At 53.6% G+C, this 24,239-nt stretch overlaps 1 protein-coding gene across 1 annotated transcript; it reads right to left on the bottom strand.

The window, feature by feature from the left end:
• Positions 1-10,970: 10,970 nt before the first annotated feature.
• PROK1 (prokineticin 1) lies at positions 10,971-15,679 on the bottom strand. Its single transcript, XM_030327312.1, has 3 exons — positions 15,334-15,679; positions 12,685-12,810; positions 10,971-11,090 (listed from the first exon to the last, which is right to left on the bottom strand). The coding sequence occupies exons 1-3, from the start codon at positions 15,403-15,405 to the stop codon at positions 10,971-10,973; spliced, it is 318 nt and encodes a 105-aa protein (XP_030183172.1). The 5' UTR covers positions 15,406-15,679.
• Between the last annotated feature and the right edge of the window lie 8,560 nt (positions 15,680-24,239).

Raw genomic sequence — 24,239 nt, 5'->3', positions numbered from 1 at the left:
CAGCCTGGCCCTAGTGCCACCAGGAGGGATCAGACCACCAGCTGGAAGGGCAGGGAGAGGACAGAGCACCTCGTAGAGGCAAGAAAGCAGGTGGGAGAAGGGGAGGGAAGTGGCTGGGAAGGAGGGCAGGAGAGGCTGGGGACCCCACTCTGATTGTCCTCAGCTGCCCAAGGGCTCAGGGCATCTCCAGGGAAAGCCAGCAAAGCCCCTGCTGGCCTACCCACTTTGCCATCAGGCTGTCTCCGCATGTCCCTGCCAGCCCGGGTCTCCTAGGAGGGCGGAGGCCGTCCAGGGGCATGGTGACCATAGGCAGGCTTTCCAATGCACAGAGGCACCCAAGGGCCCTACAGAGAGGGAGAAAATGAATATCCTGAGAGCAAACCACTGATAGGGCACCACTGAGTAATTTCACAGCAGCCCCTTGCCAGTTAGGGGCCGGGGGGCCCATCTTGTCCACACAGGACTGCAGCAGGGAGCCAGAACCTTCTCCAGCTGGGGCCTTGCCGTAGTCCAGCTCCAGAGGTCCAGGGGTTCCCGAAGGATGGACGGTGTCGGCGAAAAAGTGAAAAATAAATAAATAAAACAAAAATAAAAATGGACACAGGCAACAGCAGTGTGTTGAACTGGCTGCTTTATTGTGGCAAACGTGGCATTATATTTGCTAGCAATTTCCTTATAGCATGCATCGTCTATGTTTTCTAGCATTACCTAATTCTAAAAATGTTCCTATGTGTAATCACCCTTTAAGGAATAACATGGTTATTTTCTCACAACGTCTCCTCCTGCCCTTTGCTTATTGATTCATTTCTTACATTGTTTTCATTATGTATCTACGTTTATCTATAATCTAGAAAGCATTTGCTTTGCCGTTTTCATGAAGGTCATCTATCTCCCAACACCTCAAGTGGAACAGCTGCAGGGACATGACCTCTTAGTTGTTTCCCTGAACCACTTGTGGCTTGAGGAGCAAAAGTGTTCGCCTCGGTCCGAGGTGCCAGGAGGGGGCCAAGAGGGCCTTAGGAACCCACGCCTCATACATTCTCAGAGAGACGATGCACCTAGGAACTAATGAACCATTCTGTACTTTAACCGAGTAGGTTCAATCATCATCTGGAATGCCTCCTGGGGGCCAAGGGGGCCCAGGGGTTGGAGTAACTTGTGCCCATAGGTGCACTCCTTTGTTGCCGGAGTGGGGCTTTCAGATCCATTTGTTCCTTCCTTGGCTGAGAAATATATGAAGCTCTCCTTCCTTTAGGTAGAAGAGTCTTTACAGGGGGTGGCAAGGGCTAAATGTAGGGCCGCACAATTTCCTTGCGGAACCTTATTTCTTTCCCCAATAGTTCTTTTCCCAGGGGGCCTGTCGAGGGCAATTCCCCAGGTACTTTATTAAGGCCAAATTACATAAAAGCGGGAGTACAAGAAGCTTCGCTGTCTGTGGGCCGCCCTGCCGTCCCGATCCGTCCACCGCCTGGGCCCTGCCATCAGGCTGGTTGGATAGCTCGGCTTCCAGCAGGGCCTGACTGCCTGGCAGGGACCGTGTCCTCCTCAGGGCTTAGTTCCCCCTAAGAACACTCCCGAGGTCTTCCCTCTGACCCTGCCTCACTGCGCCTGCACCTGGGTCTCTCCTCAGTGTCCCTTCTTGGACACTAACATGATCCATCTGGCACAGTGGGCTCTCAAATGTTTGAGGGGTGCACCCGGGAGCAAGTGTGGGCTGCCTGCCCAAGGCGCTACTCACTAAAATACCTGCCCCCAGCACGTTCCGGAGTAGGGGACCCCTAGCCGAGGGCCGGACCCCATTTTTCTGTTGCCTGACTCCCTAACACTCCCTCCAGACACGGAGCATCCCATTTGGTGGGTCAGATCCCTGTCCCTCCCTTTCCCAGCTGGGCCCCAGCTGGGGGACTGGGGAGCACAGGCAGGACATGTGTTTGCCTTCTGGCTCGGGCCTCGGGGCACCGAGCACGTCTGCTCACCTGCAGGGCTTTCTAGCATCCAGATGTGGGTCCAGCTGTTGGCGTGGAAGTGAGCAGAAATTACAGCCCCTTAGAGGGGTCTCCTCTCTCTGTTCCACTGTCACCCCATCTTCGTGTTCCTCTTCCTGTTTTGCCACGCTGATGATGGAGGTTTCCACGGGGGCAATAGTGCCCCCTTTGAAACCTAATTCTGGGGGCGCCTGGGTGGCGCAGTCGGTTAAGCGTCCGACTTCAGCCAGGTCACGATCTCGCGGTCCGTGAGTTCGAGCCCCGCGTCGGGTTCTGGGCTGATGGCTCAGAGCCTGGAGCCTGTTTCCGATTCTGTGTCTCCCTCTCTCTCTGCCCCTCCCCCGTTCATGCTCTGTCTCTCTCTGTCCCAAAAATAAATAAACGTTGAAAAAAAAAATTTTAAAAAAAGAAACCTAATTCTGGACAGATGCAGGAGCAGGCACAGCCACACACAACCCGTTTCCAGCCCCCTCCTATCTTGCTAGTCTTTGTTATTTGTTTTTAAAATTTTTTTAAATGTTTATTTATTTTTGAGAGAGAGAGACAGAGCACAAGCGGGGGAGGAGCAGAGAGAGAGGGAGACACAGAATCCGAAGCAGGCTCCAGGCCCCCAGTGTCAGCACAGAGCCCGACGCGGGACTCGAACTCACGAGCTGTGAGATCATGACCTGAGCTGAAGTCGGATGCCCAACTAACCGAGCCACCCAGGCGCCCCTCTTCGTCGTTGTTTTAACCTTAAGATCATACCCTAGCTTGACTGCAGCTTTTCCTAATGGAAACTAGCCTCTCTATCCCCTGGAAGGACAATCACAACTTCATTATACGACTAATTGATTTCCTCCAAAGGTTGGGGTTAGTCTCCAGGACTCAGCATTTTGACATCTTCCTTTGGGAAGCTTGGGAACTGCAAGTTTATGGGCAAATGACATTTCCCAGTACTGCCCGCCCCTGGGGGGCAGCCACCAGCTATGGTGATATCTGCCCAGTACCAGGCACACACATGCTTTGGCAGGTTTAATCTGAACCCAATTTGAGAAGAGCCAGGATGGAATTCAGAGCCCACCCTCCTTATGCTCTAGGAAAAAAAGAGATTGAGTAGCACAGTATTAAGATCATAGCCCATATTGAGCAAACATTCATTTGGCTTTAAAACAGTGACTCATGTGTTTAAGCAAGGTATTAAGAGGCACTTAGATAAGATTTGCGTATCTATGTTCCCAAACGGAGCTGTTACTGAGCTCTGCCTCCATACACCTGTGCCTCTGAACTTTGTAATATTAACAGAACACGATCTGGACAAACTGCAATTTCTTCCTACCACGTTCCAATTCTGGGGAACATCCAGGAGATGCCTCCAGGGAACGTTGGCCTAGTGAGCCGGTTACAAGAGGGGCAGGCACTGGGCAGGGGATCCCGGTGCTGACTGTCCGAGATGTTTTTATAAAGGAACAAAAGAGTGGGGTGCCTGGGTGACTCAGTCGGTTAAGCGTCCGACTTGGTTTTGGCTCAGGTCATGATCTCATGGTTCATGGGTTTGAGCCCCGTGTCAGGCTCTGTGCTAACAGTGTGGAACCTGCTTGGGATTCTCTCTCTCCCTCTCTCTCTGCCCCTCACCCCCTCAAAAATACATAAATAAACATAAATAAACACCAGCCCTAAAAGGCAGGTACTATTATTATCATTGCCATTTTACAGATGGGGACACAGGTCGTTACTGAAGTTTGGTAGCTTGCCCAAAGTCCCTAGCTAGTAAGTAGCCTGACCAGCGTTCAAACTCGCACAGTCTGCGCTATGAACCACTGTGCTGTGCTACTTGTCAGAGAACATAGGCAAGGTAACTTTGCTGCTAATTCCATGAGAAATGCCAACAGAGCAAAATGCAAAATGACAAGAAAATGTCAAGCCGCCATTCAACATGTTTGTTTACTTAGTCTTCAGGGCTTAGTTTTGTGACAGAATTTCACAGGCTCCTCCACGCCTTGTCTCTGTCAGAACTGTGCCCACGGCTTCTTACTCATCAGTGTTTCTCTCTGTTTAGACCCACTTAGTCCTCCTCACAAGTCTTCAGCCCCAAAGTAAAGGTTCCCTTACTTTGTCCAGGAGTTTTCTCTTGCCTCATACAAGAGGAGGTGCTGTGGTCACTCTGATCCCTTCTGAGGGCAACACTAAGGCTTTTCCTCCAAGGTGCACTCATATTTTCTTTTTTTATGTTTTTTTGTTTTTTTTTTTTTACTTTTGAGAGAGACAGAGCGTGAGTGGGAAAAGTGCAGAGAGAGAGAGGGAGACACAGAATCCGAAGCAGGCTCCAGGCTCCATCCTATCAGCACAGAGCCCGACGCGGGGCTCGAACTCACCAACCGCCAGATCGTGACCTGAGCAGCAGTCGATGCTTAACCGACTGAGCCACCCAAGTGGCACCCACAGTGCACTAATATTTAAATGAAACAAATGTCCTTGTGGTCCATGGGGCAACAAGGACTTCCAAGTAGTTAGAGGCAAAGATAAGAAAGAATCTTCTGGACAGAGGGCCATAAACCGTGTCCCTCCTGTGGGCTGAACCAAATGGTCTTCTTGAGGCCCAAGCCCTGCGCCCTCAGGCTTGTAGCTGGTTGCAGTCTCCACCAGTCCCTTTCTTTGTAAACTTTGAGAAGTCCTCAGTGGCTGGCGAAAGGGGCCTCAAGAGAGCTGAGGGGGAAGCCTAATCTTTCCCCAACATGAAAATGAATAAAAGGAAGCTCCTTCAAAATGGAATCGGGGGCGCCTGGGTGAACCAGTAGGGTGGGCATCCGACTTCAGCTCAGGTCATGATCTCAAAGTTCTCGAATTCAAGTCTCACCTCAGGCTCTGTGCTGACAGCTTGGAGCCTGGAGCCTGCTTCAGATTCTGTGTCTCCCCCTCTCTCTGCCCCTCTCCATCTCATGCTCCGTCTGTCCGTCTGTCTCTCCCTCTCAAACATTAAACCATTTTTTAATAATATATTTTTTAAGTTTATTTATTTATTTTTGAGAGAGAGAGAGATAGCATACGCAGGGGAAGGGTAGAGAGAGGGAGAGAGAGAATCCCAAGCAGGCTCCACACTGTCAGCACAGAGCCCGACGCAGGGCTCAAACTCCAAAACCTTGAGATCATGACCTGAGCCAAAGTGAAGAGTCAGACGCTTAACCGACTGGGCCACCCAGGCTCCCTAGCACGGTATTGTCAAGGCCTGTCCGTGTTGTGACATGTAGCACTACTTGGTTCCTATTTACGGCTGGATAATACTCCATTGGATGGGTACAGCATCTTTTATTTCCAGATGATGGAGGAAGGTTGCTTGTGGGAAGGTGGTTCTTCACTTTTCCTTCTAATTCCCCACGGGAAAGGGTGGAAGAGATCCCTACAGAAAGCGGGCCCCGGACCACCCGTGCTCCCGTCCTCATCTGGTGGGATCCGAGTTTTTGGCACATTCCAGGTGAATGCTTCCAGGTTGACTCTTGGGCTGGTCCAAGGTCAGACACAGGGCAAATTTTCAAGTAGCAATTTCTCGCTCCCAGGGTTTATCAGTGTCAAAGCTCTGGGAGAGCAAGAATGCCAAGGCCTTGGCCCCCCTCACACCGCCCCCAACCAAAGCCATCCTGGGTAATGCACAATCGAAGTGCAACAGTGTGTTTGCTGTGCAAACTCCACTCTGAGGCGGCTCCCCAGCCCTGAACCTCTGCTGAGCGACCTTTCTCTGGCTGAGGAGAGCTTCCTGCTTCCTCCTCGGGTCTCGCCTCTGCTCGGTGCCCCCCCCCCCCCTCAGAGCCTGGTGGCCAGAGTCTCCGAGATGGGAGAAGTGCATAGGAGAGATAGGGATCCATACGCCCTCGTGTGCTTATTCTGTGTCCCGCAGCTGGAATCCTATCCAATCTACTATCTCGAGGTCATCGTTCAACATTCAGATGGAGTAGGGCTTAGCAGCAGATTTCCAGGGAATCAAGCCTCTAGCATTTCAGGCCCTTGCCTGCCCTCGGAGGCTCTGCCCTCTGCCCTCGGCTCAGTCTGTGTCTGGCCCTTCGTCCCCCATGTGGAGGGCTCCCCATGCTGGCCCGCCTGGCTTCCCTCAGGCCCTCCTCTTGCTCAGCTCAGCGACAGCCTCAGACTGGTGACATCTCCCCTGCCGGGTCCCCTTCCTCTGCCCTACCTTCAACTACCATTCTCTTAGATGGGAGGATCCTTTTTTGTTTTTCTTCCGCCACGACAAAGTCCATCCAGCAGAAGTAGATGTAACTTGTGTAATTCGAGATTTCTGCACTCACAAACAAGGGCAGTTCTGCACTTTCCCACTGCTGCTCTGCCCTGGGGGGCCCCTCCTGGACCCTCAGGGCTGCCATTGACTTTGTGTATGGCTCTCCCCATCTCCAGGGCCCCCAAGGCCCTTCCCCCGGTGAGGAAGAACCTGCAAGGAGACGGTTGGGTGAGCACTGGGGTGTGGGGACTCTGGGAGGAGAGGGTCTGTGGGAGGTGGCAGCTATAGAACCCCACGTCCCAGAGACCCCTGAGACCCTCACCAGCCCGCCTCCTCCCAGGAAGCGCCGTCGCTGCTTTTCATTCATTCATTCATTCATTCAGGAAATGTCTGTTGAGCACAGCTCTAGGCCGGGCACAAGACACAGGAAACAACCACGGTCTCTGTCCTCCAGCAGCTCATGGTCCTTTGTTTACCATACAACACAGCGACCCCTTAGCTGATAAACTGGTAATGAATGAATTAGTTAATTGACCGGGGCTCTACTTCAGATGACCAGAAACTTCTCAATCCCCTGGGGGCCCTCCCTTCCGATCTGCCGAGGTGTCCCAGCATCCTCCCCATCCACAGCATGGATCCAGGCTTGGGTCTTGAAAGCCAGCCAGGCTGCCACATCCAGTGTCTCCACCCTGAAGATGTAGGGAGGGGTCTGGGCCATGCAGGCCCTCCCCCCCACTTCCTCCTCCAACTCCCTTCTGCCATCAGTGACAGGCCACAGTGTGGAGGGCAGGAGGGCACGGCCTTGTGTAATTTGGGTCTGGAAAGGGGCTGCCACGGGAGGCAGGTAGCCCACCAACATCCTTTGTCACGTACTCAGTATCCCCTGGTACTTGGGCTTGGTACCCTGGTACTGGGCTTGGTCTGTGATGAGAAGAACCCTGGCCCCTATACCCTGAAGCCAGCCCCGTGAGAGAGCAGTCTCTGGCCCCGGTGAGCGCAGGGGTCTGTGGTCGACAGGCTGTGAGGCAGGTGCAAGCACCTGGCCGTGAGCTGGGTCCAGAGCCCCGCTCCTGCCCTCCTTCCACCTCACCTCCACCGGCAGGCCTGGGTCCTTCTCAGTCCCTGGCCTCATGCCCCATGGATGCAATCCGCTGCATGTTGAGCACAGGAGTGGAGCTTAGGTCCTGGGAAGTGAGGCCACGGAGAGACAGGCTGGGGGTGGGCCTGCCCCTCCGGAGAGGCCACCATCATCTGTCCTGTAGGTGCTCCGGCCCGGTTCCCACTACTCAACCCTGGGACACAAGCAGGACTCAGACGCTGCCCTTCCTTCTCTCTTGGGTAGAAGCTGACCTAGGCACGGGTCAGCTTTGGATGCAATGGGAGCGGGGGTACACTTGAGAGGCTCTTGAAGGAGATGTTGAAGTCACCAGACACCAGAGGAGAAGCGGAACATTCCCCATAGAGGAAGAACCTGGGCAAAGACACACGTGGCATCTTCCACACACTGTGGGCAAGTCCTGAGGCCGGGAAGCCTGGTGGGGAGCATGGAAGAAGCAGCGAAAGAGTGGGCAGGTGCTTTTCGTTCCCTGCCAAGGTTTGGGCTTTCCCTTTTGGGGCCGAGAAGTGCTGTCGGGGAGCACAGACCAGGTAAATGTGCCGCCTGGAGAGATGACTGGTAGAGATGCCAGCGTGGATTTTACGGGGAAAACTGGAGGCAGAGAGAATAGGTTGGCAGCAGTTGCCATAGGCCATGCTGGGCAGGCTGATTGCTTAGACTTGGCCATGGCTGCAGGGAGAAAGGACAGGAGAAGAGACAAAAAGTCTACATTGCTCTTGAGCTTCTGAATTTGATCCTGGGGGTGGTGGAAGCTGAGAACGTGGAGATTCATTGGGGGGGGGGGTGAGGCAGCGCCTCCAGGGCTGTGTCCGGGAGCACAGGTGGGGGGCAGGAGCATCCCATCATCCTCTGGCCCCGCCCACCTCCGTGGTCCCACTCCTGGAGAAGCTGGGAGAGATGTCTCATCGGAAGACGACAGCAGCTTCTAGGAAAGAGGTATCTAGGTGGAACGGGACCCATAGAAACAACTAAGTATTTCTCCTGTGCTCCTTAGGGTGACAGATTTCTTTCCACAGGTGGAAGAATTGTCCCTCTAAGCCTCTGGTTGAATCTAACACTTGGGGACATCTGGGGAATCTGTTTTGAGAAGGGTGCATCTTGACCCTTCCATGCCATCCCCAGATTGGTCACTAGATGGCACCAGACTCCATCTGTCGGGAAGGAAGGGTCCCGAGATTAAGGGGAGGTAAGGCTGTCACTGAAGGGGCCAGAATCCTGAAGGGGTCTCCATTTCACCTAAACCTGGCCTAATTTGATTCTTCTGGAACACATCCTCGTTATGGATATATTATTCTCATAAGTAGATTCTTTTTATAATTATGAAGAACCTATTCCCGAAGGTAAAGAATTCTCACAAATCCACTTTTCTTACCCCCTCCCACCTTCCCCTTTCTGCTCTTCAGTCTTTAGGGGGAAAATGCAGCAGGGAATTGGAGCAGAGGCCAATTATACATTCCTCAGCCTTCCGGTATAAAAAATGAGAATTGTTCCTGTTTGATTCACCAGGGTCTGCAGACCGGCCAGCTCCCTGGTGGGGGAGGGATGGGGCTACAGGTTGGCGTCCCCTTCTCCACTGTGCTGAGACACGGTGGCCGGCACCTCCCCCAGGCTGGCCCTGCCTGCAGGGGGCACAGCAGGGTTGGGAAAGGCCCGGGACACCTGCAGCCATGGGCGGTATCTGGAGACCCACAGAAAAAGGATGGGCAGATTGGAACCCCGGACGTGGACAGGAGCTCTATGTCCAGCAGCCGAGCCTTGTCCAGAGCCTGGGCAAGAGATTCACAGCTGCAGGAAGGGGCAAAAGTCAGCAAGAGCAGGCAACAAGGTCCGTCAAAGGAGCTGAAAACAAAACCTACGACCCCTAAGTGGGGCCCAGGCCTGGCCTGAGTGAGCCCTGCAGTAAAGGCTGCGCTGAGCACCCCTGAGCAAGGCTCTCGCAGATCAAGCGTAAACGAGGGAGGGCGGGAGCCCCCAGGACCTCAGGAACCACGATGCGTTTGGAGGCTTCTGGGAAACACAGGATACAACATACTTTCATCTTACATTTTGCCTTTTTTCTAGGCAAGGACTGGAGGTGAGGCGGGGCCATGGGGACAGCAACCTGGCACTTAGGGGATGCTCCTGGGCCCTGGGTTCAGACACAGCCTCAGGGCCATCCTGATATGGACTTTTCACCCCACACGTGGGGGTCTGGTGGCATCAATAACCTGACACCAAGCAAAGGGGACTCAATTGCGGAAACGAGAGTTGTCCTGTCACAGTGGAGTCCCTACCCAGACACCGGCTCACGGCTCCCTGCCTGTCTCCAACCCAGCCACACGCCTGAGTCACAGACCTGAGCGGCACCTTCGCTGTGCACACTGCTTGTCACCCTTCATTCAAAAATACCGAATCTACTTTCTCAAAAAGATTGCCCTAGATGGGAGGACAGCAATGGCATCTTTCCCCACCTGGGAAAGGCCCAGTCCCGCCCCCCTCCCTGCCCCTGGGTCCCCATCCTGACACAGCAGGAACACCACAGCCGCTCGCCCCTTGTTCATACTTTTATTCTGCAGCCTCGGGCATCACCACGCTGTCCTGGGTGGGCCTGGGGCAGGGTCCAGATGCGAGGGGCTTAGAGCAACTGTGTTTCAGATGACAATGGAGGCCAGTGACACAAGTCCCAGACAGCTTTGAACTTCAGGAAGCCCTCACTGTCTGGAGAAGACGCTGTCTCTGGGTGTGGTGCCTGTGCAGCCTGGGCCCGCGGTGGTGGTTGCACGCCTGTATCCAAAGTCAGTGCCCCTGCCTGCTGCCTCCCCTCCCACCTGACACCCCCACCCCCCACCAGCTGGGCAGAAGCCCTTGGTCCTCAAGGTCACAGACATGCTCCCAGGGACCGATCCTTGGGAAGGAGCTGTTTGAGGTTACTCCCTAATTGCCTCCTAAAACGTCAATAGCTGATTAGATCAAAGGGCCGCTGCTTGCATTTTAGAGCGAGGTAGTAGGAATTGGGGGCTTCCCTGCTTAACTGGTAAGGCGTGCTGGGAGGGGTTCGGAGGCCATGCAGCACTGGCCTGGTGGCTCCCCGCGCCTGCCATGAGGTCACCGCCTACTGCGCCCCGGGAAAGGCTGACCTTGGGCCCGTGGCCTACAACCGAGGGGTTAGTCAGTCAAAGGAAGATGACTGACTCCCGGGTTGACAGTCACAGGCCTCACAGAAAGGGCCTGAGGCTCAGGCCAGAGACACAGAGCAGCGCACCCAAGGGGCTGTGCAGGTTCAGGCAGAGAGGGCATGCGGGAGGAGGGACAGATGGGCCTGGGGAGGAGGACAAGTCACCTCTAAGGAGCAGACAGGTGAGTGAGGCAGGAGCTAAGGGAAAACAGTGTCCTTCTGATCATGTACAACCCCTCAGCCAGCCTGAACAGCTGCTGCCAGGACCACGGCCCTCGGCTGGGACAACCTCAGGCCAGCCTGGCGGACCATGTGCGGGTGTCTGCATGAATGCACAGATGTGGGCTAGGAAGCAGGGATGGGGGGAAGCAGCTTGGGGCCTGGGGACGGGGCGGTGGGGGAGCTGGGCCAAGTGGCAGAAATCAAAATCCATAAGAGCCCCCCCCCCCCCGCCCCAGGCTGTTCTCATGCAGAGGCCCAGCGTGTGTGCCGACAACAGCCAGGCTCCTAAAAGTTGATGTTTTTCAAGTCCGTGGAGCAGCGGTACCTGCCGTCCGGGCACCTGGAGCACAGCAGGTTGGGCAGGCAGGGGCAGGTGTGGTGCTGGCGTTTTCTGAAGAAGGGGACCTGGAGAAAGAGGAGAAACAGGATGACACCTTCAGCATAAGGGAGGTGGGCTTCCCGCAGGGGCCCCGGCCAGCCCAGCCCTGCCCAGTGTCTCACCCCTCCACCCAGCACAACAATCACAGTTATTGCAGAGGAGGAAACTGAGGCAAGAGTGGCTGAGCGACATGCCAAGATCACACAGCTGATTTGGGGAGGAGTCAGGATTTGAACCCGGGCAATCTGGCCCTCGAGACGATGTAATCGGCCACAATACTGCGCTGTCCGCTCCAACCTTAAAGTCCCAGAGCTGCCTAGCCAAGTCCCCTCGCTGACCTGACACCCACGTGAATGCATGCACACCCACGTGAATACGTGCACACACGGTCGTTGACTGAATCTCACTTACAGTTCACTTGGCGTGCGCTTGATGTTGGGTACTGGGGACGCAGCCATGGACAGGACAGACACTGCCTCTGCCCCGTGACTCTCACCCAGAGGCTAGACCACTGAGGCTTCCTCAAAGGAGGGTGAATAGGAACGGTTGTGACCACAGACAGCGTCAGACTGTCCCCGGTTCCAATCCCAGGTCTGCCAACTTCCCAGCGGTGTGAAAACCGGCGAGTCCTTTAAGCTCGGTGTCTCAAAAATGGGTGTTATTATCCTCAAAATGGGTTCATAATAGCACCTACCACAAATGGTTGTGAAGAGGTTTAAACTATATGTTTGCAAAAGCAGGTGGTCTGAAAAGTGGCACGCGGTTATATCGCCACCGGTGTCCCTTTTGGGAACGGAGGTCTGCAGCCGAACCACCTGACACACCCCGAGGCAGCAAGGACTGCTGTGCTGTCCCGAGGCTCTCGGCTCAGCTGCATCTCCCCCCCATTCCCCAAGCAGCTGCAATGGCGGGGGGGGGGGGTGACTACAGGATGATGCTCTGACCCCAGAAGAAACCAGGGCTCCCGGTGTAGGCATATCCCCCAGGAGAGCACGAAGGACTCCTGAACCACAGGAAGCCGGGGAAGGTGACAGACACACGGGTCCCCGTACACACCTGTGGCGGCTCCCATACCTGGCCGTTCAGAAGCAAAGATCGTGGCCCTTCGATGCCCCCTGGGCTGGGAGCAGGGCGGGAGTCAGGTGCTTGGGACCCCAAAGAGTGAGCGCCTCCTTAAAGTGTATACGCTGGGCACGGGCCTTGCCTCACCCTAACAAGGCCTTGGATGGAAGGCCCTTCCATGAGTATTACTGCATGTTCTTGAGGGAGGGGTCCAGGGGCAGAGGCCATTCGGGACCCTTTGAGAATCTGAGTTCATATTCAGATCTGAAAGAGACTTCAGGGGTAATCATTCTACTCGCCTGGTTGTATACAGCGCCCGAGGCCCAGACAAGTCCTGCTAACTGCCCAAGACCACACAGCAGAGGAGCAGCTGGGGTTCCAGCCCATAGATCTAACAAGGTGTGTGCTTAGTGCCCCCCTACTCCACCCCAAGCTTTCTCCAAAAAGCAAGGAGGCAGTGCCCAACACCCCTAAGATGATCCTAGAGTCAGTCTGAAAATCGGGGTCCAGTCCCAGCTGTGTCGCCGGCTCTCTGCCCTGAGCAAGTCTGTGCAGTACCTTATGGCTGCCCGGGTGACACTCCTCTCCTTCCCGCCCCAGCGGGGTGCACATCCGAAGCCCACGCAGCCACAGGCTGATGGCGCAGCAGGTGCCCGTCCCACACTGCACATCCCGCTCACAGGCCTGAGAGGGGAGACAGGAGTCGTTAGTGCCCATTAGCGCCACTCAAGAGAAATCGGAAGGAAGAGGTACATTCGAAAACCCTGATGGCCTGACACCTTGGGCAGCTCATTCTTGCTCCTGCTCCGCTCACGACAGGATGCTCAGGCCTCCGCGGGGCAGCAGAACTGCATCTGAGGACCACCGCCCCCCCCGAACCAAGCTCCACTGAGGCTGCCCAATAGGGGGGCAACTCTCCTGACAACCTTAGAAGTTAGGAGATATGGCCCTTCCAGCACTGGGAAATGCTCAAGGGACACCGGTGACATCAAATTAATTTGAAGTCCCAAAGGCGGGAGGGGCATTGATGGCCCAAGCCCCTAGGTGGTCAGTGCTGAGTCTCCTGGGACCAGACTCTCCAACCTTGACCCCACACCCGGGGTTGGTGCTGGCCCGCGCCTCGGCCCTCACCGGAATCCCCGCCTCAGCCGGGGGCCGGCACCCCCTGAGAAGCGGTGTCTCCCCCAGTGCTTCTCAGCAGGCCTCTTTGAACCCCAGATTGGGATGGACCCCTCTGGGTTGGGCTCCAAACAGGAGCTGGGCGGCCTTGCCTGGTTTCTGGAAGTTGCCATTTGAGAAGAAGGCCACACAAGCCTGCTTGAAACAAAATCGACCTCTGAGCTGCTCCAGACTCAAGTGGGGCCACGATGGAGAAGCACCCAATCTTTCCGCTTGCAGGAAAGCTTTGTGGCTTATCTGAGCTGAGATTCACAACTGGGTTTTGGTTCACTCTTTTCCAACAGAAGGCCATGGGGCAGGCTCTGGCTGCCTGCCTGAGACCTGGCAGGAGCGGGAGGCTGCCCACTGGCTCAGCCCCAGGAAGGAAAGTGGGGGCACAGGGTCTGCTTGTCACCCAGAAGAGGTGCAGGGGGCAGTCACCTGGCCATGCAGGTCTCCAGCCCGGCGAGGGTACATCTCGCACACCGACCAGCCCCTGAAAGCCCAGGGTTGGGGCCAAGCAGGCCCTACCTGACTCTTCTCCCACAGAGTTGGGACATCATTGTCCCCACTCTGGCAGGAAGGACCATCCAAGCCTGAATTTGGGATGGTCACTATGCAGGGAGCAGGGCCATATGACGATGTCCTACCAGCCTCTTCTTGGGAGTCGCCCCGGGGCAGCCCCTGGGCATGGAGAATGGAGGGAGGTCCTGACCCCCTCAGCACTGGGTCCCACACTCTCCTGCACATGTCTGACATGCATTTCCTTCCACCCTAGATTTCTCCCTCACTGTGCTTTTCAAAAGGTCCAGCTGAAGGGTTTGCTAGAAAGACATTTTCCCACCACCACTCGGCCAGATGTTGGAGCTCACACAGTGAGGTAACCTGGCATCAGCGTGAACCCTCAGCCCCCATCCCTCTCGGTGGCTTCTGTCCTTCTTTCTCAGCCTCCCCGATGGTCAAGCTACACAGTAGGAAGATTCAGAGGCTGACATTCATTAGGTATAATTTTGCCCTAACAGTATTATTCATGCTCCGGGTCTCAAAAGCATTGACTTGCCTTTAATATTTGTTCGTCTTTGAAACTCAGTCTTTTTCCTTTAAAAAGGAGAAGAAAGAAGTTTTCCTTTCTGTGAACATTAAAACTAATACGATTCCAGGAATTGTTTGGCATTTTTCTACGTTTTCATTCTCTATGTAAAAAGTTGAGGGACTTCAGAAAAAAAATAATAAATTTCCCTCTTTTTTTTTTTTTTTTTCCTCTAGCGGCTTTTATCTGGAAAGCTCTCTAGTAAAGTATTACTCTATGTTTTAGTAAGAATGGTCCCACCACTGTAACACATTTAAGGGTGGTTCCGGTTAAAGCCAAAATGCTACAAGAGAACCATAATCCGAGTGTTTTGAATTCTAAGACAGGCAGCGCCTGTGTGTGGCAAACGTCCCTTGGGAGACTAGATTTCTGCTTGGTACCGATGCTTGTTTTTGGGTGCACCCAGCCAAATGTTCTTATCAGAACTGGGCACGGCTAAAATACATAAAAAATAAAGGGAAGAAAGAATTTCAAGGCAACCTTTCTTAAGAGTGGAAAAGGCAGAGGTTAAATGCCCCCAATTAAAGCTCATAAGGTCACTGCGTTTAATCAAGTCATCATGCTGTGTAAACTAAACCTGACATGTGGACCACATTGTATATGAAAACCAAAATTTTCACAAAAGATAAATCAGGGGGTGCTAACCCACTTTATAGAGGAATTTCTTATTACACAATAGGAATCTTCATGTTACCAGAGGTCGAAACGTCAAAATGTTTGATGTTCTCCCAATGCAGTTGGAAATTAGATTTGGTTTACACACAGCTGCTCAAAAGTGGATCCCGTCTAGTGGAGTGAGGTCTAACTAATCCGAAAATCATGTGGAACACCTCTCTAAAATGCCGGCTGACGCCCCAGTTTTTTTTGGCTTGCCCCCTGCATGGTCGCTGGCTCCCATCCCGTGCAGACCCTGACATCCCCCCCCAAACCCAGGGCGTAGAGGAAGTTGGACGACTTACCCCTGTGATCACGGCACAGTCCGACACAGTCACCAGAAGGAACATGATTGAGACTCGCATGGCCCCTTTCATGGTCACTTGGGGTGAAGGCACAACGCCTCCCGCTCCACTGCCTGTCGCTGGCTTCCACTCAGCCTCGTGTGCCAGCTGGGAAGGCCAGGCTGTCCGGCCCCCTCCCTCCTCCCAGATTTATACGGTCCGATCCAGGCTGCCTATGGGTGCCTGTCTCTGCTCTTCCCTTCCCCGTCACCAGTGCTATTCAGATGATCGCAGGGACGAACGTGAGACCTGAATTCCTGATGACATCAAATCACCATCAAAACCAATAAAAAATGAACACATCGGGACGCTGACTGGCTCCAGCCCTGCCAGGAACACAGAGATGCAGTCAGTTACATACATTTCCCTCCATAGTCTTCTCTGCCTCTGGGGCATCTTTCTCCTTTGCTCAGGGCGGGGGTGAGGCGGCTCTGGCAATGAATTAAGGGGTTTACAACATCACCATCTATCCTTTTCTGCTCCAAACCGTGCAACATGCGGGATCATCACAGTCAAGCCAACAAGAATGATCTAGGCATTTACCATCGACCATGTGTTCAACACCGAGTTGGTGGCCGAGAGGACACGAGTGGGTAAGGGAGTGTCCCTGTTCCTCTAGGTGAAAATTCCAATAGGGAGAAATGAGACAGTAAGAGAGCAAGGCCAGGTTTGTGGGGTTGATGTCTCTGAGAGGCACACCTAAGGAATTGTTCTCTAAGAAGCTCAGGAGAAACACCAAGTGTCACCTGTACAGGAATCAAAGGGCAGAAGATGAGCCGGTGCCCAGATCTCTGTAGAGAAGCATGCTTGGGCCGGGGTGCAGCTAACAGGGGCCAGGAGCCTCACTGCTGCCTTCCTGGTTTGGGGGTGAACATGACAGTGGGTGAGCAAACATGTTGGGTTCAGGTGCCAGCTTTGTGGGACGCTGACTTCAGGCACGGGCCCTCCTGCTAGGAGAGGAAGCCCCTGGTCCCAGACTTCCCACCCCAGCCAACCCAGAGAGACCTCCCGGAATCCTGTACCAGACAATCTGCTTCTCTCCGCAAGGACAAAAGCTATTGCTTCCGAGATATGCTTTGCAATATGTTAATAGATGTTACACACACCACTAAATAAATACAAGATGTCTACAGTCAATGCTTTGGGAAACACTGATTACAGAAGTTCAACCAGGATTTTTACTGCGGGACTTTTCAGAGCCTTTCTTAGGCCACCAAGCAGGAAATGTAATTTGCAGGATTTTCCAAACGGAGTCACCCATCGAATGGCTTTTTTCTCGGAATGTCTCAGGAAAATAGGGTTCTCACATAAAAACACTGGCAGGCCTTATAAGTGCAGAGAGAGGTGAGCTAGCACAGAAGCTAAGAGTTAGACCCCAGAAGCAAGACATTTTGACCTCTGGTCCCAGACAGCTCATTAGTTTTAGGACCCTGGGAATATGGTCAGTCTCTCTAAACCTCAGTTTTCTCATCTCTAGCATGGGGGTGATAGTACCACTCACATTATGGGGTTTTGTGAATATTCATCCATTTATTTATTCATTGGCTCTATATTTATTCACATTGAAGGTACGGCTCTTCAGTGAACAAAGCAGGGTCCCTGCTCTCATGGAGCTTTGCTTTTAGTGTGGAGATCGGTAATAAACAACCACACAAATAGATTTATAATAAAATGGCTAGGGGTGCTGAGTTCTATTAGAAAGGAACAGAAGTCAGCCGAGCTTAACGAGTGATATTTGGGATGGGGCGAGTGTGTCTCTGAAGAGACGCTAGAGAAGGCCTAATAAAGTGAAGAGGTGCTCTGGGCAGGGCCCGGGAGGAAGAACCAGTGCAAAGGCCCTGCGGCAGGGCCTTCTTGTCCAGTTCAGGAGCAGCAAGGAGGGTGGTGATCAGGGGAAGCGGGGAGAGGGGTGCAGCTGGAACAGGAGCCTTGCAGGACGTGGTGTGGGCCTGACGGCAAGTGTGCCTGGGTCCTTGGGGAGGGACAGGATGCGATTTCCACTGTGAAAGGATCTCTCTGGCTGCATATGGGAGATTAAATGAGATGGCGGGTGTGACAGGCTTATCACTATGCCTGATACAGAGTAGCGTTTGCTAACTATTAGCAATTTCTATCATTAAAAAAATGGGCCTATCTGCCTTAATACAAAGTTCCCCTGTGAGAAAAGAATCAAAACAATGAACCTGGAGGGCATCCGGGTGGCTCAGTCAGTTGGGAGGACTCTTGATTTTGGCTCAGTTCATGATCCGTCCTAGTTCACGATCAGGGTCGTAGGATCGAACCCCGAGTCAGTCCCCACACCGAGCGTGGAGCCTGCTTGGGATTCTCTCTCCCTCTGCCCCTACCCCCACCATGCTCACATGTGCACTGTCTCTCTCTCTCTCTGTCTCTCTGAAGAAGAAAAAAAAAAAAAAAAAAAACCTGGGGGGACCTGGGTGGCTCAGTCAGTTAAGCGTCCGACTCCTGATTTTGGCTCAGGTCATGATCCCTTGGTTCGTGAGATCGAACCTCGTGTTGGGCTGTGTGCTGACAGCACAGGGCCTGCTTGGGTTTCTCTCTCTCCTTCTCTCTATGCCCTCCTCCCACGAGCGTGCAAGCTCTCTCTCTCTCTCTCTCTCTCTCAAAATAAATAAATAAACTTTAAAAAATTGATGAACCCGTACAGCCCGCCAGTACACTGTGGCACTGAGTCAGGTGCACAACCAGAGAACAGAAAGACCACCCAGCCCGTCAAGACACTCACCCGGAGGAAGAAAGCAGGATCGTGCCGGGTGCTGGAGGGGTTCCTGAAAGAGTCCTGTGGGCTCCGGGTGCCCCGCACAGATGCCCCCTCACACGGGCCGCCTTCCACGAGACGACGGTGGATGGGGGCTGACCACCCCCGTCCCGCCCCCGCCTCCCATGCTCACTCCCTTCCTTCGGCACAAAACTAATTACCCCACACAGCGGGTGAAGCATGATACTGAGAAATACTGTTGCAAACAAAACCAGCAACACTGGTTGAAAACATTTTGTTCACCTTGGACAGCCGGCACTTGAGGAAAAGCCAGCTTAATTAGAGAAGGTGAGGGATACATGGTGACCTTGCTGGAAATGCCGGAAGAGGCTTTGGGGAGCTTTCGGGGCTCTTTACCCGGTAACTCGATTAAGCAAACACTCGCTGAGCGCCTCCCACATGTCAGGCCCAGGAATTCCTGGTTGCTGGCTCTGATTTCTCTGGGCCTTAGAGCTCCTCCTATTCCTGTGTACAGGTGGATTTCAGCGGTGTTCATGACACGTTTTAGCCAGATAAGGGTTACTTTGGCTGACAGAGGGAGCACAGAAGAAAGAGCAGGAAGCGGGGAGGCCCTGAACTAGGCAGGCAGGCACCCCAGGAGACAAAGGCGACGCGAGAAAAACGGGGTGACAAGTGCTAACAATGAACTTGCCTCCCCCAGGGAGAAGAAAGCTGGCAAGCTGTGCAGCGGGGCCAGAGAGGGTGAGGCAGGTGGACGGGGGCAGCCCGCGTAGGAGAGGGTCCCATGCCAGGTGCCTCGTGACTGGGGCCTGGCCCTGCTTCTCGCTCCAGCGGATGCCAGTGTCACCATTTTCCATACCGTGTGTACAGCTGTGCGTGTGTGGGTGTGTGTGCACGTGGTGAATACGGGCCGCTCTCTGGACCGAGGTCAGTGCTGAGCTGGCACCCTCCCCTGAGGTGCTCTATCTTTAGATCGATCTGACTCCATCTTTAGATTGATCTGACTCCAAGGGCGCCAGTGTTCCCTTCCAGCTCCACCGTGAGGTCCTTGTCCCACAAACTACAAAGCTGTGCGTGTCCCAGGGCCTCGCTGCCCCCGCCTGGAAAGTGATCACTATTATCAGTTTCATTGCCTACGGACTAAATGAGAAATGGCTCTGGGTCATTTAAGAACAATAGGAAGGAAGAAATCAACAAACAATGGAAACCCGAGCCCTAGGGCCAGGGCTTCTGAACCTTGGGTCACAGCCTCCCAAGGAGTTCCTGAACAGAATTCAGAGGACCTCTAACTGAACATTAGCGTTTTCTTCATTTTCTTCGTTTTCTTCGGTGCTCACTGCAAGCCATAAGCACACAGGTATCAGTAAAACCTGGGTCCTCGTCACCAAAAGAAGTTGCAGATGTTTTCATATCCTATCAGCTTCGTGGCGAACAGCTCGAAAGATTTCTACGCATCACCGTGTTGAAGTCATGGGAGTTATTGGGCCCACTGCGAGGCTGTGTCACTTGAGGCCTTAAGAAAGAAACACACGTCACATGTCACAGCTTTGTTTTTAACATAAGGCTCGATAGCTATATTTTAATGCAATTGATTTCCTTTATAATCTTACATACTTTATTTTATAGATTTAAAAACACAGGGTGCCCGGGTGGCTCAGTCGCTTAAGCGTCCAACTCTCGATTTCAGCTTTGGTTGCGATCTCACGGTTTCGTGAGTTCGAGCCCCGAGTCGGGCTCTGTCCTGACAGTGCGGAGCCTGCTTGGGATTCTCTCTCTCTCTACCCCTCCCCCACTCGCACTGTCTCTGTCTCTCTCAAAATGAATAAACTTAAATAATGAAAACATTCTCCTGAGCAGGGATCACGGACCCCAGTGGAACCCATGGTAGAAAAATAGCTAAGAATCCCTGAGGCAGAGTGAAGACACAGAGAAAAAAGAGAAGACCCAGGTGAGTGAGGTGTAAGGTCATAGTCCAAAGAGAGAACCGTAAACTGGACACATTTGAGGAAAAGAATGTCAAGAAGGAGGAGGAGGAGTGCGGGGAGGGGAAGGACCGGAAGCAGCAGCTAGAATAGGCCCCACGGTGCCGTCACTGGGGTCAGACAGAGCAACAGGTCTAAGACAGTAGGGCTATGTCCACACTGAGGGATCACAGGGAGAATGGCTTCTAATCTGGATCCAGGTGAACTCAATCCCTGCTCCCTGTGCCTCCCCAACCCATATACAACTTAGGCCCCTGTCTACCTCATCTTCAGAACACTTTGGATTGAAAAACAGAAACAGGGGCACCCGGGTGGCTCAGTCGGTTGAGCATCCGACTTCGGCTCGGGTCATGATCTCACGATTTGTGGGTTCCAGCCCCGCATCGGGCTCTGTGCTGACAGCTCGGAGCCTGGAGCCTGCTTCGGATTCTGTGCCTCCCTCTTTCTCTGCGCCTCCCCTGCTCACGCTCTCTCTCTCTCTCTCTCTCTCTCTCTCTCAAAAAACAAAAAAAAATTTTTTCAAAAAAACAAAAACAGAAAAAACGAAAACAAGGACCCAGGTTCCCATCAGGCTTTAAAACCTCAGTCCACACTCAAGTTACTTTAATCCCAACTGTCCAACTGGGTTTCCAATGCTGGCAAGGCCTCTTTGTTCTACAAGCTGAAGATGTGATTTAAAGGGAAGACACCATTGCGATAGTGCCAGAGACCCTTAAGTACCTAAGAATATGCGCCCTAACGACCTGGGTGCGTTAACCCGAGGTCATCCTGACACCGTCCACATGCAGTCTCCACTCACTGCAGCTGCTTGCACCCAGCCTGGAACGCGGCCCCGCTCTCTCCTTCAGCTGTACCTATTCCTTCTCTTCCCTCCACTGTCAGTCTCTAGAAGGATAGGCTACCTTCCTTTTCCCCTACCACCTCCGCAACCCTCTCCAGCCTTGCTTCTGGTCTCACCGACCAGTGACCCTGTCCTTCTAAATGCCAAGCACAAGACATCATTTACTTTTTTTAAAGGTTTTTATTTCTTTATTTTGAGGTGGGGGAGAGGGAGGAGCAGAGACGGGGGGGGGGAGAGAGAGCAAGCATGAGTGGGGGAGGGGCAAAGAGAGAGAATCCCAAGCAGGCTCCACACTGTCAGCACAGAGCCCAACTTGGGGCTCCAACTCATGAACCGTGAGATTATGCGTTGAGCCGAAATCAAGAGTCGGAGGCTTAACCGACTGAGCCCCCAAGATGTCATTTTCAACCCTGTCTCAAGTGAATTTTTGCAGCCTTTGATGCAGTAACTACTCCCTCTTTAGATTCTTCTTTCTTATTTTCCCGACATTTTTTTCTCTATCTTCCCTACCCTCTTCCTTCAGAGGTTCCTCTGCTCCTTCCATCCCTTAAACTGTTCCCTGGGGTCACATTTAATAACCTCCTAGGCCTCCACACCCACCCGGAATGCACCTGCCGACCACCGATGTGCTTATGATCCCGACCTGTGTCCCCACCCCCGGGGCCCCAGTCTCATCCCTACGGCCAATGGCCCCAAAGCCTTTGATACCGTGAGACCCACTGGAACCCCATGTCACAGGCCCCTGTCCACAGGCCCCCAGCTCCTCTTGTTCACCCTCGCCCCTAAGCCCACTGGTACTGCCCAAGGTTCTCACTTACAAGGAACAGAATCCCGCATGGCCAGCTTCAGCAGAAAGGGAATTTATTAATTGCTGGGTGTGTTGAGAAACAGGTTGGGGCTGAGCTCCCAAGAACAAGTCCCAGAGCCACACCGCAGAACTGCCTAATGGGGGAGGGTGCCTGCCAAAGCCAGATGTGTGGGGCCCTCCAGGCCGCACCTGGAACATCCTTCTTCACACCGCCTGGTTCCCGAGGAAGGCGCACATGGGCCTTCTGACTGCAGAGCCCGGTCTTCCCTGCACCCTGCACCCCCCGCAAGGACACGTATGGGGAAGGGCCTGACTCATAACTGAAGACACAGTGTTCAGAGCTCTCCACAGTGTCCTGCTGCCCCGTTCTTCCTCCTGTGTCCCCCACTCAGTTAATGGCACCACAAGACACTCAGCAGCCCATCCAGGGAGTTTCCTGGTTCCCTGAAATTCTCTGTTTTCATGAGTCCTGGTATCCTGTCACCTGTGCCCGCCCCCAACTCACGCGCACCTTTCCCCCACCCCGCACCTTCCGTCTTCACCACCACTGTCCATTACCATCTTCCCGACCTGCCCCCTCCGGGCTTACCCCTCTCCAACCAGCTTCCACACAACCCAGACATCTGCTGTGCTTGTGATCATCCGCTTGGAGATCAAAAGTTCCTCGAGGACTCCTCACCGGCCTCTGACCTCCAGATCAAACTCAAACCCTCAGGCTGTTGTCCAAGGTCCAACGGTGGAATGACCCGCCCTGCTCTCCTTCCCCTCCCAGCATCCGACTGCACACACTCACCTCTCCAGCGATGCAGAACTGCTCACAGCCCCTCCCCGGGCCAGTCTGCGTCGTCCCCCACACCTTCCACATGCCATCCCCTTCCCTCCGGCCTGGGTGATGAAGCCCTACCTTTCCATCCAAGTCCAGCCACTTCCTGATGGTGCGAATTTGGACAAGTTACCACACCTCTGCGGCCTTGGTTTTCTCTTCTGAAAAATGAAAATGATATCCTCCTCGCAGGTGCATGTAAAAAGTACACAAGGAAACTCTGCACAGTGTTTAGACATTGCAGTGAGTTCAAAGGTGCCCCCCCCCCACAAAGATGCACCCTTATCCCCTTCATTCCAACCTGTGGATGTTACCTTTGCAGATGTAACTAAGGGAAGGATCTTGACACGATATCATCCCAGGTTACCAGTGGGATTGGCAAATGTCCTGATAAGGAAGAGCCCAGGGGAAGATGGAGACAGACGTGGGGCGATGCCACCACCAGCCCAGGAATGCCAGGAGCTGCCTGAAGCTGAAAGAAGCAAGGGTAGATTCTCCCCAGAGCCTTTGAGGGAGCAGGGCCCTGACGTCACCTTGATTTCCAACTTCCAGCCTCCAGAACGGCGAAAGAATCCATTTCTGTGAAGGATCCATTTCTGTCACTGAGTTTGTGACAGCTTGCCGGACAGCCACGGCAACTAGCACAGACACGCAGAAACCATCTCTCCTCCTCCCCCTCCGTCCTCACCCCTGCCAGCAGGGGCCCCACCAGGGAGGCTACGGGGCTGGGGACCAGGGAGGCCAGGCCCCAACCAGCCAGCGGCACATCGAAACCCCGTCTCCTTTACAATCACTGCAGAGAAGGCCTCTCTGAAAAGCAAAATCTGAACACAGACATTTGCACCACCCCTCACGCCAGGAAGGGAACAGCCCAAAGTTGCAAAGCTAGTAAACGTACGGGACCGGCTTCACCACTCAAGGGCAGGGCAAGGTGATTAGTTCCCATTAATCTTAGCTTCTTGAAAACTCCCCAGAAAAGTACAGCATTTGCTTGTTTGCCTGCTTGCTTGCTTGTTACGTTTGTGGTTATTATTACTATGATTTTTAGTAATCTCTACACCCAACGTGGGACTTGAACTCATGACCCCGAGATCAAGAGTCGCATGTTCTTCCTACTGAGCCAGCCAGGCGCCCTCTTTGTTGGTTTCTTAACTTCTTCAAAGTGATGCTTGAACACTCTTCCCCACTGTGGACGTCTGTGGGCCCTATAGCAACTGGTTATTTTGACTGAGCTTTTCTATCATGTTTCCTAAGGGTCTACATAAGGAACTTAAAGTCCCGGACATTGTAAGGACATTGGTGTCACTGTCCAGGGTTATGATAGGCCAGGGCTGGCCGAGGGGATTCTGCAGAAAGCCAGCCATAGGCAGGACGGGGCTTTCTTTCCCCAGCTCTCTGGTACCCACTGCGGGGAGACCTCTTGGTATCTTCACCCTCAAGTTTTAGTCCCCAGAGAGCTTGGTCCCTCCCTACCGGCTCACTTCTCAGAGAAGTTGCTAAGCCCAGAAACGTTATGGAATTGTCCGAGGTCACACAGCTAGACGGTGGCGGGGCCCAAACTCCACCCAGCTGTAATAGAGGAGGAGGAGGGGCACAGAATGAAGAAGGCTGATTTTTAAATCCTAACTCAGCCGGAGTCCCTTACTCCTCCCCTCCCGTGTTTTTGGGAGGACCCA

This window comes from Lynx canadensis, chromosome C1, assembly GCF_007474595.2.
Source record: "Lynx canadensis isolate LIC74 chromosome C1, mLynCan4.pri.v2, whole genome shotgun sequence".
In the NCBI taxonomy this organism is placed as follows: Eukaryota; Metazoa; Chordata; class Mammalia; order Carnivora; family Felidae; genus Lynx; species Lynx canadensis.
This window is presented reverse-complemented; position numbering and strand designations above follow the sequence as displayed.

What these genes read in the sequence shown, in the direction of transcription:
- PROK1 (XM_030327312.1), bottom strand. Translation starts at nt 15,405, where the DNA reads ATGAAAGGGGCCATGCGAGTCTCAATCATGTTCCTTCTGGTGACTGTG. An exon ending in ACTGTGCCGTGATCACAGGG is followed by an intron (nt 12,811 to 15,333) that starts GTAAGTCGTCCA and finishes CTCCCCTCTCAG; the next exon opens with GCCTGTGAGCGGGATGTGCA. An exon ending in GTCACCCGGGCAGCCATAAG is followed by an intron (nt 11,091 to 12,684) that starts GTACTGCACAGA and finishes CTCTTTCTCCAG; the next exon opens with GTCCCCTTCTTCAGAAAACG.